This window comes from Merops nubicus, unplaced genomic scaffold, assembly GCF_000691845.1.
Source record: "Merops nubicus isolate BGI_N331 unplaced genomic scaffold, ASM69184v1 scaffold39646, whole genome shotgun sequence".
NCBI lineage: Eukaryota > Metazoa > Chordata > Aves > Coraciiformes > Meropidae > Merops > Merops nubicus.
Genome location: NW_008616340.1, coordinates 5,601 through 24,330, shown reverse-complemented (window position 1 = coordinate 24,330; position 18,730 = coordinate 5,601). Strand labels below are relative to the sequence as shown.

Sequence of the window (18,730 nt, the reverse complement as noted above, 5' to 3'; positions counted from 1 at the left end):
GACAGGAGGCTCTTGCATTAGACTTCAACACCAGTAGTGGTATCCTACATATAGACAGTGCTTGCTATTGCAGATAAGTAAATCGAAAGTGATGAAGGATGAAAATCAGGGAACATAAATTAGGAGCATAATCTGTATTCTACTAGGTTTGGGGTGAATTGAAGCCTAGTAAGAAAAAAGGTCTGTTTTAGAAAATAGCAACATCTGGTTGTTATTGATTATCTGTAAATGTCCCAGATACTTTGATTGTTTACATGTGGTGATAGATTCCATCCTTAAGTGATCAATCAATAATTTGTTTTTAAACCAGCCAAGCCATTTTATTATGTATGATTTCCCACTCCAGAGCCAAAATCTAAATATTTTCCATTTGATTTTTCTTTTCCAGTATTTTATATACAGCTGCATATTAGGGCTCATTTCCTGTTCAGTTTTCCTGAGGATAAATTATGAGTTGAAAATGGTAATAATGTTGATCGCATTGGTGGGATACAATGTTATCCTTCTGCACACTCATGGGTCCATGCTGGATGACTACAGCAAATTTATGTATGCAATGGCACCTCTTAGAAGGTAGGTAGATAATTCCAGTCCTTCTGAAATTAATAGAAAGTAAATACTACCTATGGCAGTTCTTATGTCACAGAACAGATTTATTTTTCTATGTGTTTGGCTATATAATTATAAGTCACAATTTAAAATCATTGTCATGCTACTGTTAATATATCATATGATGTCATGCTAGGAGCATTAGAATAAAATGAACAAGTCTGGGCAAGGTGTTTAAATCAAACACTGTAGGAAATAAGAGTATGGTTTAATTTGCATTTTTATAAAAGAACATTAAGAAGAAGTCATCATTAAGGATATTAATGTCTAAGGCTGAACAAAATTATGGCCATTAAAGTATATTTGCTGCAAGCCGGAAAAAAAAAACAAAACAAAAAAAACCAAAAAAAACCAGCTTTCTTAGAACTAGTACATTGTCTTGAAACTTTACAAATGCAGTCTTAACTGTTGAAAAAAATACTAGACCTATAGTTTGGATTTTTTTTTGCTGTATTTGCAAATTTGTATGTTAAATTTTCAGTGAGACTGATGAAGTCCTTGTTGTAGAAGATATTACAAAAAAACCAGAATTATTACTCTTAAGTATGATGTGTGAAATATTTTTTTGGACACATACATTTCTAGTTCATTGTCAAAACACACGCTGATTCTTTTCTATGTAAACTGAGTGTGTAGATCGTATGCCACCACAGAAAACCTGAATATTCAGTGTAGAGTTTCAGTATCATTTTTCCTGTACTCTAAACTGCATGAGTTCCTTAGGACACAGAAACGACCATGTAAAAGGATCAGAATTAACAAAAGTGTATGTTTTCTTTGCACTTAAGTCTAAAGACTACATAATCAAACCCAGGTCTTTGTTTTTCTGTTACATTAGTGGAAAGGATATCTCTGTGATGGGATGGAGAACCATGTGACAGGTTAGATTTAGCATGTGCTTCTGGCAGCCTTGATTTTGCCAGTCAAGCTGTATGTCTGTTGGTATTTTCCTTCCTAAATCTCTTACGAAGGTTGTTCTTTCAGTGGCATCAGTACGAGACTGCTAGTGTGAACTCTTGCCCGTTACCTCCAGTGTCTTCTCCCAAAGCAGAGTTTTTAATAAACTCTGTACAAGATCTAGTTTGAACCTCCTGTAATTCTGAGATGAAGAGGTGTCTTGGGAATTACGTGCTTTAGTTTCCATAACTGACATTCACTGGATATGATCCAGCTCTCCATTATAGAAGTAGTGCAAATACATTTAAAAAATCTTTTTAATCTCCCTGTATAGAATAAGCATCAAATGCTCCCCATTTGTAAGCAAACAAGGATGTTATTTTTACTAAATCCTCATCTTAGTAGTGGACTTCAAAATGCAGGCAATTTTCATAGAATATAGTAGACGTAAAGCTTCAATATGGATATAATAATATTTCATCAAATAATAAAGCATATATATTTAAATGACTGTAGTTTACATACCAGAGAGTAGTATAAATTGTAGTCTTATTCTTGTGCTAAGAAGCACAAGAATATTGCTTTAGCTATTTTGTTTTGACTTTTGAGCAGCTTGCTTTACTTACATTTTTATTTTATAGGCCAGGAATATTGAAAGACCTGAAGACAATGGGCTCGATTTCTTTGTTTATATTCTTTGTCACATTACTGGTTTTGGGTAGACAGGTAAGATGAATGCTTCTCTTCCTCTACATCAGCAGATGCAATGAGAGCCTCCACATGCAGCGTGCCAGCTTCTCAAACATTTTTTAGATTTTCTAACAAACACATTTAATCCATTCTTCCCCACACCCTTGCAAAGGAGTGTGAGAAGCATCTAAGCAGCTATTTAATTACCTTCCAGTATGGCCTTAAAACTCACCAATAACTGTCATTGAGACTTTAGGCATTACACCGAATGTGTGCTGTGACTATTGTTTGTCATGCTGACCAATGTTGTGTCATAGCTTCCCAGTGTGCTTCCATCTGTCTGCATCCATCTGCTGTCTCCCTAGTTGCTTAATTACAAGCTATTTTCTTCACAGTTATTACAATTTGATGCAGACACAGAAACAATGTAGCAGGCACACAGAAGTGTACCACATGCTGAGGCCACAGTTTCACTAAAACGATGACCCACCAGGAAGCTACTCTTTTTATCACCCAGTTGCACTTTTTCAGTACAAACGTGATGTCAATGGTCTTACCCTCTACAAAGTTGATGGCGAGTGCAAGGGCAGTTCTTTCTCTAAATCCTCGGGTCTATCCATGATCCATGGCTAAAAGCTGCAATTCCAGCCTGTTATTCCAGCCAAGAATGATGCAGTGGGCGAGGCAGGGCTCTGAGATGGAAAAGGTAAACCACGTGAGATCTCATGGACAGCCAGTGCCCACATAGCCTGCAGCCTTGGAAGGGATTGTATCCCAGACTGTCTTTAAATTGCTCATTTACATTACAATTCCCAAAACATAATGACTGCCATTTAAGTTGCCAAGCAAGCAGACCCTGCAGGTTAGTAGACAAAAAAAATCTTATCTGGCAGTTTCTCCAATATTTGCCACACTGGGAAAAAACCTTCTTGATCTGGAAGTTACATTCATCTGCCTTGCTGCCAGCACCATATTAGACTTTGCTCATTTGACAGTAGGAGAGCTGGGCTGGAGCCCCAGAGCTGTAGGTCCAGGATCCTTGTTATGATACTACTTGTTTGTGGCTCTTCAGCCTTTTGCCTTTGATGTTTCTCCTAACTTATTCTCCCTTAAAGGAGAAAAAAACCTTCTGTGTTTTCACACACTCTGAAGCAAAGTCTAAATTATAACTGGAAAATTTATGAAGCAATTTTAAGACATACTTGGCATAAGACCTGACATTTTAAGTTACCATTACTGATACTGACTGGTAGCAAATAGTTGGGGAAAGAATAGAGGAGGAAGTGCACTGCATAGAGTGACCCTTCCAGGGACACAGGCTTCCCACCTTCAGCCAGTCAGCATTTCTGTGGCAATGTTTAATAGCTATTGGCTGCCCTGCTTTCTGTTACACTGTCTGAATCCTTTTTTAAAACCATTTTATCTTTCTGGTCTTCCCAACAGTGTCTGATAATGAATTTCACAATTTAATAAAAAGTCATATAAAAGTGTCTGTCTTCTTGTTAGTTTTTTAACCTTTCTGCTTGCTACTTTCATTGAGAAGCACTTACAGAACGCTGTCAAGCCATCTTGGCAGTGTAAGCAAAGTAAAATTCTTCCTTACCTATCTTCCACAGAGGGTAATAGACAAGTAATTTCTTTGTTTTCTTTTGCATGTTTCTACTTTGCAGATAATAATGTCTTTTCTCTTAATATCCAATTATTTTAACAATACTAGAGCTAACAGTCACTGAGAAAAAGGGTGGTCTTTCTATTTCCCTTAAGCTGGCATTGGTGCTCCTCTGTCCTCAGAGTGAGCAACCAGAAAGTTCATCTAAGCAATAAGTGAATGCTTCCCTACAAGCCTAGCCCTGTGAACCTGCTCACCACTGGTCAAAGATATGCCCGTCCTGATTCAAAAGCAGGAGAGGGAGTGTGTGTCTCTGGTTGCAGGAGGATGAAGAGAGGGAGAGCTAGTGTTGTTACATGTTTTATGAGGCAACTTCATTCTCAGGTCAAATTAATACTTTTAGCTTCATAGCCAGTATCCCTAGTGAAAGAAGTAGGTCTTGCCTCAGCTACTCATTCTTATCCTTGTATCTTATTTGCACTGTCACAGCTGCCTGTGGAGCTGTATAGTGGCCCAAAATAGGGGAATGATCTGTCTTAAAAATTAACCCTGGAGAAATGGTTGGTTTGCAGCCAGCTCTATTTCCTGGTCTGGTTTTATGGTGTGGCTGCAGCAATGCTTGTGCAAAACAATGAACATAGGATGGGAGTGAGCAGCCAGAAGTGAGGTGGAAAAGGTAGAACTGCTTTTTTTATGGTCATGCCAGTATAGGTTATGACCATTCCCTGACACTGAGATTAAGTAACACATTTAATTCTGCATGCATGTTATCAGAGCTATTTGAAAATAGGCCAGCAGCAGGCAGACTATAATGCTGAGAATGGCAGCTCTTGCACCCTGCCCAGCCATCGCCCAGGAGAATTCAGACTGGTATGGACTAGACTGTGTAAGGAGTATGCTCACATTTAAACACTATTGACCATTAAAACTCTCTTATGGACCAGTTTGAATTACCAGTATTGACATAGCCTATTAATTCCTTTCTCATCATATCTAATCTCTCATCATATCTAAAACATATCCTATTACCCTGTAGGCTAGTTGAGTATTTTGGTTTTCCCATGACTGATTACATTGTGTTTATCCACACTGAAAACATTGGCTGCTTTACTGCCTGGACAGTTATGGCAGCTGCCCTCAGCCATTAAAACCGTTTATTTGTAATCTGTTTCAGCTTTTAGTGTGTTTTTATTATGTGAGAGGATCCTTCTCGTCTTAGATAATATATTTTTTCAAGAGCCTCTTCTGAACAAATTTATTAAAAACTTCTCAAACTTTACTCCTAGTCACATGCCTTATTCACAAATGGAGGCATGTTTGCATGTCAACTCATCCCCATTGTATCAGCTTTAGTTAATGTGTCTAAGTAGCTCTTTTCCTTAGCATAGATTTTTTTCCAAAGTACCTTGTTGTTTTGTTCCTAGGGTTACCTCTGTTCTTTCTCAAAGACCTCCATTACATCCTTGGCATTTGTCAGTTCTCTGACACTGGCTGTTTTGAATGATTAGGCCATCCACCATGTTTCAGACCAGCAACTTCTCATTTTGATTACCTTAGAGGTCATGACTACTTGTTGATCAAGTTATTAATGTGTTCTAAGGCATCTGCTAACACTCCATTTTGCAGCAGTTTCTGACTTGCTATCTGTAAGTAATGGCTGTGAGATGGAAACTCCGTAGCTCCCTCACCTGACTGAAAACCCATGTAGACACCTACAGCATCAGCAGCTACTCTTGAGCTGCTTATCTTGACTTTCTATGTGACATTCTTTTCAATGAGGAGAATTAGTTCATTGCTTCACTCAGGCAAATATTGAAAACAGACCCAGGTGAATGTCCCACTAGAATTTAAAAGCATAGATAAAGCCATCTTTGTGCAATCAATAAGACATGAATCGGTTCTTGTTTTACTTAACTGCTTTTGTACAAGAAATCACCACTAATTTGAACCTCTTGAGTTGCATTGTATTGCCTTCTACAGATGCATGGCAGTCTCTGTCCTGCAGGAAGCCAGTTGCTCTGTGGTGCCTGGAGGAACACAGTGTCCTTCATGCCTCCCTGGGCATTCCACCATGCTCACCCACTGGCATATCTTGTCAAGTAAAGCAGCATGAGGTGAAGGAGGAAAATTTTGTATCTCAAGGGTATTGTGCCTGCAGATGTATAAAGGCCATTCTGATATGTTGAGAAGGTTCTGGAGATACCATGTAAAGCAGGAAACAATCTTGGTTTTCATATGACTGCAGGGCTACAAAGATTGAACAGAATCTTGAATGATGTCTATACAAAATTGGCTAAGTCATACAAACAAAAATCCCTCACAATTTTAAGTAAGCTTTAATAAGATAGAGCTTTTTTTTTTTTTTTTTTTTTTTTCTTTAGAAGCCTGAATAGGCATTTTGAAATACAATACATTGAGGATCTTCATTTCAAAGTGAATTTTAGAATACATTCTGCTTTATTTTTTCTGATCTCTGAGTTCTCTGCCATTTTTTTTTTAGGACATGACAGCCTAAATTTCATTCAATAAACAATAAAGCAGTGAATAAATTATCTGTTTGATATTAGTTCTTAAAGAAGAAATATATCTTTTTGAAGACTTCAGCTTATCTAGCACATTTTCTTTTCAATACAAAGTTGGTACAATATATAGATACCTAATTTCAGTTTTATGCCAAGCATCCAGTATACTTTTGTCAATTTAGGCACATAATTTTGACAACCCAGGTTTTTATTGGATTTTTTTCTGCATTAATACAGTTGGTGGCATTTGAATTTATCTTCTGTGTGGGGAACTTAGAAGTATAATTGTATAATATACATAATTAAACCTTACCAAATCATTTTAATGCCATGTCATTTCAACGTTCAATTCTAGCTTTGTCTGTGATCTTAACAAAATATGAATCATTTTGAGCTCTGACAGCCACCATCCAACCAGGACTACTCACATTTTGATGTGAATTCTTAGTGACTGCTAATAGTGCTAGCTAGCATTTTTAGGTTGTTCTATAATAAGATTGTGATCATAATCATGTTCTCCTGGTTTATAACATAGTTTTCACTGAGGGTGCATGATAGTATTAAAACATTGAACTACATTGAAATAGCTCTTGATTTATATCAGCTCAAATGAGATAGGCCAGTGTAGGCTTTCCTGTAGAAATAATGTCATAGAATTTACAACAAAACATTGAGAATATTGAAAGATAGAAAGAGCTCCGCAAAATTGCATTTTTATTCATTTTTCAAAATATTTTTAATGAAATTTTATCTCAGAAAATACTGATATTCCAAGGATGTTATGCATTCCAAAAAGTTCCAGTTATTGTTATTGTTAGGGATGGTAAAAAACAATTATGAAAACTCTGGGACAGAAAGAAAAGAAGGATAAAGTACTATAGAAAAGAATGTACAAACAAACAAACAAGCAATCAAAACCAAGCAAACACAAACAAAACAAACCAACCAACCAAACAAAAAACCACAAACACACAACAACACCACAACCAAAAACAAGACAAAAAAAACAACGAAACAAACCCAAAACTTAAGTTGGCCCATCTAATTGTGCTATTTTTGATAACCTGATAATGATTTGATAAACTGAAGGTGCATTACATCAATAGGCTGTTTTTTCTTGTACTGCCCCCTTTTTACCAGGCTGATTGCATGACACAAGTTCAAGTTGGCAAAATATAGAGTCTTCCTGAAATGTCCATTATCATAAGTGAAATTTTACACCTCAGCTAAATAAGATATCACATTAAATTGCAAAACTGTGAATCGTTTCCATAATGGTGTTTGATTTCTGGAATGAATTTCTGCTAAAGTCTGAGAGTAAATAAATGAATCTTCCATTCTTTAAGGCACCGTGCAATTTTATTTTTTTCCTGGGCCTATTTATGGGCCTTTTTTGGAGGACAGCCTTACAAGTTCGAAGAAATGTAGGTCACATAGTGCATGCTTGGGGTTTGATTTCTGTGGGATCTGTAACTGTATCTGCGTGGCCAAATAATAGCCTTGTAGGGGTGGTGTACTGTGCACATTTTGTTTCTTAAACTTGTACTCCAGCAGGACAAGATGCCTATTGTTTCTTTACCTCTGTGTCCTCTTGTAACAGAATGAATATTACTGTAGGTTAGACTTCCTGTGGAAGAACAAGTTCAAAAAAGAGCGAGAAGAGATTGAAACCATGGAGAACCTAAATCGGGTGCTTCTAGAGAATGTGCTTCCAGCCCACGTAGCTGAACACTTCTTGGCAAGAAACCTGAAGAATGAGGTCAGCCATCTTTGTATATTCTCTGTGCTGTAAGAAAGCAGCACATCTTGGAAATACAACTTAATGCTGATTTAAACTGTAGGTCCACACAGCGAGATTAGATTTACAGTCACTTTCATTCCCCCTTACCTGCCTGAAAGGTTTGCCATACAGCACTAAATGGGCCTTAGTACCTTGAAATTATCTTAAGTGGCAATGCATTTTGCCTTTCAAAGGAGGCAAAAGGGTGAGGAGGAAAGAGGTGGTTGAACCACCATGGATTTAAATTTAAATCATATGTATTCAGATATTTTTTCTTTGTGATAAGAGTAGAGCTGTATACAGGTTCTGAATTTTCTTATAGTGACTGGAGACTTTGCTTATTGGAGTGAAAATTAACCTTTTCCCTGAATCAGTGGCTATGTTAATGCTGAAAAGAGATTCTGAACACTGAATTACCTAGTTACTCACTGCTTATGGACCTCATCCAAGCATCAGAAAAGTCAACGAAAAGATCCCTGCCGACTTGAGTGGAAATTAGATCTGCTCCTAATACTGCTTTACAGTTTTCATAAAGCAAAAAGGATCAAAAAATAAAAAGCATTCAGAGAGTAGCAGTTCTAGAGATCTTAAATGCAATAGTTTGAATTACTTATGCATGCAAAACAATTGTTCCAATACTGGTACAAGGGGAGAGTGCAGCTTTAGAGATTCAGTTTTGGTCTTCTGAGTCAAAAAGGACAATGTCTTCCATTTCACTGTGGTTTGCATTAAACAGTACTAATCAGTACTTTGTATCAGTACTTCAGTACTACCTGCAAATATTCATCTGGTAACTAATGTTGGATGAAAACTGCTGTGGGGTTCCTTTGAATCTACTGAAGACCTTGGCTGGAAGCCAAGTTGGCTCAGCTCCAGTTCTCAGTTCAGGCATTAAATACAGCAAACCATCAAGAGATTGCTTTCTCATTTATGTGCTATTCCACCTCAGCTCCCCAGCAGGGCAACACCATCTGCTCACCTTTGTATTGGCAACTGGATTTGTATTGTCACCCCTCAAGATTCTTAGGCTGGAATGAGCTTTAGTAAATGTAGTAAATAATAGAAATTGTAATGTGCTGAGTTGTCCGGTCTGTCAGGTCAGCTGAAGTAGAAATGATTTGATGTTGAGGTTTCTTTGTTTTATCAGAACCTATGGAATTGGGTTTCTGCTTATAGTCTGCATGTTGGATACCAAACAGAGTACTTTCCAGTTGAGAGAGAGAACGATAGGAAAACATATAAAATTAAAACATATAAAATTAAAACCAGGAAACAGGCCAGGATTAAATATATCTGCACTTGGCTTGTGCAGCCTTTTCCTTTATGCCATTAGCATCCAGATCCCCTATTAGTAAAAACTGCTCAAGCTGACTGACAAGCATATTAACTGAGCAAGAGGAATCTTGTTTCATTAGCTACAGGATGGAGCCAGCACCCTACTTAGAGGAGAAATTCTGCTGCAGAGAAGTTGACTGACATACACTTTCAAGAGATAGAATAAGACCAGTTTGCCTCTTCCATCCCAAGAAGATTTCCAGGCACTAGAAAAGACGGGGCAGTAAGGAGAGCCAACCAGCAGAAATTCAGATGTTATCAAAGGGGAAAAAAAAAAGGAGTGGGCGGGGGGATGGGGGGGGAAATTGCAGAGGACAAGATTATGTTATTTTTTGTTGAAAGAAGCAAAACTGTTCCTTCCTGGGATGGTATTGCATTTAATTTTCTGATTAACATTTTGGAGAGCACTGTTACAAGATAAGTCCTTACAGGGAAATTAAGACATCCAGTTGCCACAGCCTTTATTACTATGAATTATCACATTAAACTGGCTGGGAGTGCCTCCTTAGAATTCTCTGACATTTATTGTGACAGCCACAATTACTACTCGTCTGGTTATAAACAGTACCAGTTGTTGCTTCCGTGCTGGTCCTATGCTACAGAGCATTACTGGGGATGGATATTTCCCCAGCATCATAGAGGGAGGAATAGAAATGGGACACTGTTGATGAACCTCTGCATATGACAAGTCTTTATGTACAATGTGTTCATCTATTTTTATGGTGGAGGAGAGGAAGGGAGTAATAACTCAGGTTATAGAATAAGATTTATGTCTGTAACTGACTGATTTGTGTCAGGCTTGAAACCCTTTCTTGCAGGTTAGTTGTCACCATACTGGGTGGACAGCCCAAAGCATAACGGTGATCTTCCTGTGTCACAACACTTATATTAGAATCTCTGCTCCTGTCTTTTGCTCAATCCTATTTGCATTGTGTGAGTTGCCATGATTTATTCTGGGCAACACTTTTGTTTTCAAGGAAGACAGCAAAGGCACTTCCTAGTAGCTAATTAGGGCTTCATGGTTAATGTCTGTAAGACAGACATTGTTTTTCAGTGGTAATCATAGTAAGAGAGGAGTTAGGGCGCAGGGCCCCGGCAGTATCCAGTGTTAGATACTTCAGCAAAACTTCAAGGAACACCTGAAGATTACTGTGTGGATTTAGGTATTCCCTTTTCAGAACAAAGACACTGCATATTAATAGGGAAACTTATTTAGAGCTGGGTATGACTGATACTTTTTGTCTACTCTGTTTTCTGTTGGACAGGATCTCTATCATCAGTCATATGACTGTGTCTGCGTTATGTTTGCCTCTGTTCCGGATTTCAAGGAATTTTACACGGAATCTGATGTAAATAAGGAAGGCTTGGAATGTCTCAGGCTGCTAAATGAGATCATTGCTGACTTTGATGATGTATGTACTTCTAGCAGCAAACAACATATGGTTTCAGTCGAAAAAGATATTTATGTGGGATAAATCAGATATTGATCTGACATCATACTCAATTGCTTTTCATTCACTATTATGAACATTCTATGTGCATATCTGATGGAGAAATTTTTGCCCTTTACCTGCAGTTCATGAGGCAGTTATATTACATGCCATATGGTAACTACAGTTTCTAAATACTAGTCCCTAAATTCAGGTACATAAATCTGTGTCCCCTAAAATGATACAGCTTTGTGTTATACCTGATCTATGCTGGTCTCATTATACAGAGCATTGAGCAGTTGATACAGAGTGACTCAAAGGACTCTGTAAGTTTTAATATTCCATTCTCTGAAGTTACAGAGTATGACTGCAGATGGATTGTGAAAAGGCAGCTGTAAAGATCTCACTGAGAACAGTATTTGTCTTAGAGAAGGTTATTAGTGATGAACAGACCAGAAAAAGGCATTAAGATCATGTCATCACTCAGACAGCACAGTCTGATTTGCAGATCTGCAGCTATAGAGGGTATTTTAGCAGCAAACTCATTTGGTGAACACTGGAATGTCCAAAACAGCCTGGGATATGAACTAAAATCCTTGGAATTTTGTCCCATTGGCATGGACCATCATGGACCATTTCTTCTACACATAGTAAAGTAAGAGATGCTTACTTTCAGAAAGCTACTTAAAGCTTAACCATTGGTTCACATGGTGACTCAGTTCCAATACCAAATGAGTGCGAAGTCTACTGACTCTTAACAACTGTAGGTACAACAAGATGGAATTTATTCCCATTACAAAAATTTCATCCCTTTATAATAAATGCATATTTTAATCTGACAGGAATTTCCACTCTTTGGAGGCTATAACCACTGTTTTATGTGTCCTTAAGTCCTTCATCCTGTATATATTTGTACAGCCATTTGGGGTTTATTAAGAGACTAAGAACTGATGCTCTGAATGCTGTTGTTATAGCAATGCTGTTAGAGAAACAAAGTTGCTGATCTGAATAATAAATAGCCATCCTTGTTTTACAGTTATTGTCAAAGCCAAAGTTCAGTGGAGTTGAAAAGATAAAAACCATTGGAAGCACTTACATGGCAGCAACAGGATTGAGTGCTACACCCAACCAAGAACAGTGTCAGGTACAGGACAGGGTTCATGCTTAATAAAAAACATGTTCAAATGAAGGCTAAAATTCTGTTCATTAAACTGCAGGTTATGTATAAAGTTGTGGCCTAGTTTTTCCCTATCAATATAGATCTTACTGGATTGTACTGGACAAGCATATACATTTGTTTAGTAGTCTCTGTGAATTTTTGTTCTTCATATTGAGCTTTGAAAATGCCCCCTCTGTATTTGGTAAATCTAAAATGGGTTTCTACTCTAAATAAAATGTAACATTTATTCCTACATGCAGTAGAAGAGGATTTATAGACTGTACAAAAGACTGCAAGAATGAGTATTTCCAATTGTAAGCTGGGAATGCTGAGTAGCGATACTAACCATACCCTTATGGAACTCTCAGGCTCAGCATTGAGAACGTGTGCTTTTGTTTCTGGTTTAGCTAATAGGGTAGGATTAGGAACTATAGTCTGTAGAAGTGACGTTCAGAGAAGCAATTCATGATTTGGTTTTTGCCATGGTCTTTAGAGTACTACAGGTTAGAGACAAAACCACAGCAATTATGAATCAACACATTCTCTGCTAAGGACTAATGTTGTCTTGCCAAGCTCATGTTCCTTCTAGACAACAACAATTAACACCTGACCTATAGACCCTAAGGATCCTGATGACAAAAAAAAAAAAAAATATTTGAAATTAGCTCTGACATTTAATACAGAGAAGTGAAGGGGATGCAGAATCACAGAATATTAGGGGTTGGAAGAGACCTCTGGAGATCACAGAGTCCAACCCCCCTGCCAGAGCAGGACCATCTAGTCTAGGGCAGGTCACACAGGAACGCATCCAGACAGGTCTTCAAAGTCTCCAAGGAAGGAGACTCCACAACTTCCCTGGGGAGCCTGTTCCAGTGCTCTGGAACCCTTACAGGAAAGAAGTTCTTTCTCATGTTGAGGTGGAGCTTCCTGTGCTCCAGCTTGTATCCATTGCCTCGCGTCCTATCGCAGGGCATATGTGAGAAGAGATTGCCTCTTCCTTCCTGACACCCAGCCCTCATATATTTATACACATTAATTAGATCCCCCCTAAGTCTTCTCTTCTCCAGACTAAAAGCCCCAGGTCTCTCAGCCTCTCCTCACAGGGCAGGTGTTCCAGTCCCCCAGTCATCCTCATAGTCCTCCGCTGGACTCTCTCGAGTAGATCTCTGTCCCTCTTGAAATGGGGAGCCCAGAATTGGACACAATACTCCAGGTGAGGTCTCACCAGGGCAGAGGAGAGGGGGAGTAGGACCTCCCTTGTTCTGCTGGACACATTTTTCTTAATGCAGCCCAGGATATCATTGGCCCTCCTGGCCACAAGGGCACACTGCTGTCCCATGGAGAACTTGTAGACAGAAGATGAAAAGACATAGAGGAGCTCTCAATCACAACTAAAACTACTGTAGGCACAAGAAGAAATTTATTTTTTGAGTTGTTTACACAAACTGTAAATCAAGAGATGCAAGTTTTACCTTTTTTTTTGTTGATTTAGTAAACATTTTCAAAAGAAACCACCAGAACTCATCAGCCTTCAGTCCAGATGCCCAAAGATGCATAGATACTGCAGTACCTACTGTGGCAGTGACTGCTAGGCCTACTTCTGGGAACCACCTCTAGCTTAAAACAAGCACCCGATGAAGAATAAGTGCCTAAAGAAGGTCAGAATACATCAAGTGAACAGGAAACCATCTATTCTAGCTAGGAGAGAACTCCAAAGTAAAGAGGATTCATTCATCTAAACAGCTGCCCTGGGAAGCATCACTACTGTTCCACCTAGGCTGATATATCTACTCTATGAATCATAATTTTCTGAAGTTGTCATCTGTCCATCTCTTCTGTCACTTTATCACAAGAAATGAAGAAGATTCGGTAATTTGTTGTAGAGATCAGTGAGTTCATCTCTTATAAAATCATTCTCTTGTCAGGGTCCTACAGCCCAAAACCAAATTTTCTCCTCAGCCTGAAGGGACTCAAACCAGTACTTAGAAATCAGGATACACTGTTGATATATGAGGATACATTAAGTCTATAGTCTTTATGAGTGGTATAAGCTCTGAGCTAGTAAATTAGGGGACAGAGGATGGATTGTCTTCTTCCTCTCTTCCTCTTGTATTTTATTTGTTTTGAGGTCCATGAGATGTTTTCAGAGGTGCTTGCTTATCTACCAAATAAGATCAGTGGAGAAACTCTTAAAACTGTGAATTTCACTGGATCTTAAGCATTAACTAGGGTGCTGAGCTATGCAACAGTGAGTGTCTGTGGGGCTGTCCATGAAGATTATTTATTACTAAAGGGCATAAACCAGAAGCAGACACTTGGAGAGAATTAATGAGCAAGTCCTAGGCGCACACAGTCATTGAGTGCCTATGGGACTAGGTAGCAGCTGATAAGTAATTCGACAATCAAAATGTCAGATTAGGCATGTTTTGGATCTCTCATCTCTAAACTGCCTGATTGTGCAAGTAAAATGCATCCTGGTCTATTGGACATTGTTTAATCTCACTGGTGCTGGACAGGGCACCATCTTCTGCATTACTGCTGCTGCCTGCTGGCTTTAGGACTTCTGTAAGAGTTTAAGTGCTTTCAATTGTTCAGCATATGATGGTTGTATTCTCACAGCAATTAAGACTAAAGAAAATGATTTTACTGTTTGGCTGCTTAAATTCAGGAACCTGAACGACAGTATATGCACATAGGAACCATGGTGGAGTTCGCATTTGCCTTGGTGGCAAAACTGGATGTCATAAACAAGCATTCATTCAATGACTTCAAGTTACGAGTAGGTATGTATCATGGGATTTTTATGAGAATATCTTGGAGGAGGGGGAGAATTCAAGATAGAGTATCATCTGATTAAAGTGTTAGTAGAACTGACCAAAAGAGCCACGAAAGTAAATATCCCCTTTAAAGGCAGCCTCCATGGTATTTCCTATTGACCATAGCTGCTGTTGTCCCAAGGAGTGTTTCAAGGCAGGACTTAGAAGGGCAGTACTTCTAAGTAAAGACTGGTTGAAAAAATATGTTCTGATGACTCTGAATAGTTATATGGTAACTCAGTAATGATAATTCTAGAGATTGTAAAGCTCATAAATTTTTTAATCTTATTGACACCAAAGGACACTAGAAGACTCTAGACAGAGATTTACAAAACCATATAAATGGTTTTGGAGAACAAGAGCTGTAACAGCCTTGTGAGGCTGGAGTTTGAGATATTTTAGATATATTAAACTTAAGCAAGCATAAAAAGATGCACCCTTTACTTCCCAGTGTTAGACAAAGGAGAATATTTTGCTTCTTTGTAGTTCTGTGGTCATTGACAAATAAGAGCAAAGATGACTAGTTGTTTATATTTGAAAGGGGTATTCCTTATATTTTAGCTTCTAATTGTTTCTACTTGAGCATCATAGTGTTTAAAAAAAAAAAAAATAGGCAGCTTCAGTAAGCCTTGGAAAGGATGATAAAATAAATTAATTCAGAGCTGGTCAATAACCATATGTTTCAAAATGTTTATTTCTTGATAGCAGTGCACAACAGTTTAACAATGCAATATGTAACTTGGAAAGTATGAAATGAAAGCAGTAAATAAATACTGGAAAGCCATAAATCCTGTAAACGTCAGAAGTATTTGATTTCCAACAGTTGTTCTCATGTCTTGTCTTTCCCTTGCTGTGCTAAGTGCTTTTCTGTTCAGCTGCTCCTTGCGTATTTATTTCACAGTGCCACCCACTGGCAAAACTTTCTATATTCTGACTCGAAATAGGTGTTCCTTAGAGCATTCCTTTGCCGGTATGTTTTGTATTCCTTGCTAGCATTAAACAATGATAAAGTAAATCGGAAGTATGCTTCCTTCTCAAAGTGTTACAGAACTTGGTGGATTTAAAAGAAACGTGTAGAGATCCCATATTCTGTACAGAATAAAACTTCTCTTTGTAGCATAGATGACATGCCACATACTTGCAAACATATCAGCACTGTCAGTAGACATAAAGACCTGCTGAGTGACAGGGCTAAGTCTCTAAATCGATTAAAGCAATATTGACTTCTTAGTAAAGTGGGTATCATGAAGCAAAATTTCTAGGTGAAAAAAATATCTATTTGTAATTTTTAAAATGTTTGCTATAGGTTCTAAAGAAGTCAGCCACCTTTGCTTCATGAAATGAGGAATGATTGAATCTACAAAAGGACACAGGCCTCAGACTGGCACTTTTGCCACATTAATCCAATGTAGGCACCACTAAGGTCTTCGTTTTCCACCTTCATTTCACTTCTCACCATGACCTGACCATGAAAGCATCGGATATCCATAGTGATTAGAACCACTAAAACATTTGAACACCTAGTCCTCACTGGAAGGACTTAAACCCAAACTGCCATTTGCAAAAGCCTTCCTCAGCCAGCATCTAACTCCAGCATTGTTGCTACTCACTAGAGGTCTGAAATGCTGGGGTCTGAACCCCAGCCCTGAATTAAGGTTGACATATGGGTGATTCCCACAGCCCTTCATACAGAGGTGGTGAGTTTGCCTTATAGCTTCCCCCCAGGGTGCGGCCGGCCCTGCAGGGAGAGCCAGAAGGGAAATGAGCCCCAGGGGTCCCGCATTGAGTTGACAAAGGTCAAGTGTCTGCTTGGGGATGAAAGCTGGGACCACTTGCAGGGAGTCAGGAGTGTCTGTCTGTGGAGTGTACTCCACAGAGCTTCCTGGTTCAGGGCAGACCTCCTGACTCTCCCTGGAGCTGGGCCCCAGTCTGTTTAGACCTTTGTGAACGCGGGCGGATCAGGTGAGAGTTGCCATGTGGGCACCTTTCTCTTAGATATTTAACTGGCTGGTCTGGCTGTTTCCCATGCCATCTGTGGGCAACCTCGGGTCTCTGTTTGTCCCACCTGTTGTGGGCCAAGTTATGTCCTTTGTGAGATTGTTGGGGGTAGCGTCAATTATGTACCAGCTGATTGATCTGTTTGTACCCCCAGCGATCATTCATGGAATGTCCTTCTTGTCTACAATACAGTCTGTGTATTGGTTCATCTTCCTGCTGGTGGTATCATTTTTGTTGGGCCTGGTCATTGGCAGAACAAGGTCTCAACTTTCAACTTTCATTTTATGTGAGTGCCTGAAATGCTGGTTGTGCCTTAGGAGGTACACAGCCTACCCTGGTGTTGTCAGGCAAGGGAGAGGAACACCTAGACACTATTTCAGGCATTCCTCCCCTTCTGTTAGCTAATGTGCTTGATTTATTAGATAAACTCAGATATGTTTTTGCAGCAAGTTTTGCATGAGTGCTGATGTTTTTTCCAGAACAGAATAGAGGCTGATGTTGTTTTCCATATAGCCTCATGGTTAGAACATTTGTCTGTATTGTAGGTGAACTTAATTTGGTTGGGGCTTTTGGCTGAGGCTGCTCAAGCATGGAGATCCCTGTTCTCTGGAGAATGAACGCTATGAGCCCAGGCTATAGGGTACTTTGGAATGAGATAGTCTTTGTCTGTACTGCTGAACAATATTTGCCTTTTCATGGAAGAAATAAATGTGATTTTGGACACAAGAGAACAAGACAGATGTTATCACTCTCTGTTAGAGCATTTACCTGGCCTGAGAGTACTTCCCAGCCAGTCCAGAAGGACTCATCCAGCCTTGCCCCAACAAATATTCACATGTATCATGTGAAAGAGACCCTTACTGGCAGAAATGACATAGAGAAGCACCTCCCAGAATGTCTGAGTGACTAAAACACATTCCTAAGAGATACAGGTAGAAGTCTTCTAAAAGGGAATCTGAAACTGGCTGTCCAGCCCTTGAGGTATTACTCACACCATGAGCAGTGGTGATTCATGAAAGAGGTAAAGAAATAAAAGTTGCTAGACCATGCTGCCGTGTTACATGTGATCCACACTAGATAAGTCAGCTCTGAGATGCCTCCCTGTATGACAATTACATTTCATTTTGCTTTTGCTGGGCAAATATATCCCTAGTGATTGTTTCTGTTAAAGAATTAATAGATGTCAGTTATGATCCACTGACATGGAGATAATTTTAGAAATCCAAAGTACTCACTTGTCCAGGATTTATTTCTCCCCAGGTCTAACTTGGCTTTCCTGCTCATTGGTATGTATAGTTACAATTATAGTGGATTTGATACCAGTTAATGACAATGCTTTTGATTTTGCCTCCTGTTTTTCTTCTGTACTAGCAGAGTAAAACTCACTCTTTTTACAAATGTAACACAGGATACAAAGTGACTGCAAGATAAAAAATACTCAGAGTCTAATGAGGGACTACACTATGTTGTTCTTCACTCTTACAGTGTTCATTTCAGAGCTTGTTACTCTTACTCCATGCTTAATCGAATTATTTGAATACATATTTATATTGCAGTTATTCAGGACCATTCTCTGGGCAATTCTGCCTTCAGAACAAGCCTTCATATCCTTCCACATTATTTGCGTAGTTTATTCTACATTTAAAAGGCAAAGAATACTGTAAAAGTCATTTGATTTGGCCATCGACTGTTGCAGAGAGCAGAAGCCCTTTTCACTACAACAAGAAATGAAAATAAATTCTTGTCTGTCTCTTCTCCCAGAAGCTGCTGCTCTCCCCACAGTGTGTTTCTGAAATGCTGGGCTTTGAACCCTGAGCCCTGAATTAAGGTTGACATATGGGTGATTCCCACAGCCCTTCATACAGAGGTGGTGAGTTTGCCTTAT

General features: G+C 38.9%; 1 protein-coding gene across 1 annotated transcript in view; it reads left to right on the top strand.

The window, feature by feature from the left end:
* LOC103775357 (adenylate cyclase type 2-like) overlaps positions 1-18,730 on the top strand; it is a 36,864-nt gene that overhangs the window by 15,071 nt on the left and 3,063 nt on the right. Inside the window, exons 3-8 of the mRNA XM_008942803.1 lie at positions 389-573; positions 2,148-2,232; positions 7,928-8,086; positions 10,708-10,854; positions 11,909-12,016; positions 14,700-14,814. Of these exons, the coding sequence (XP_008941051.1) occupies positions 389-573; positions 2,148-2,232; positions 7,928-8,086; positions 10,708-10,854; positions 11,909-12,016; positions 14,700-14,814 (799 nt within the window). The remainder of the gene's footprint in view (positions 1-388; positions 574-2,147; positions 2,233-7,927; positions 8,087-10,707; positions 10,855-11,908; positions 12,017-14,699; positions 14,815-18,730) is intronic.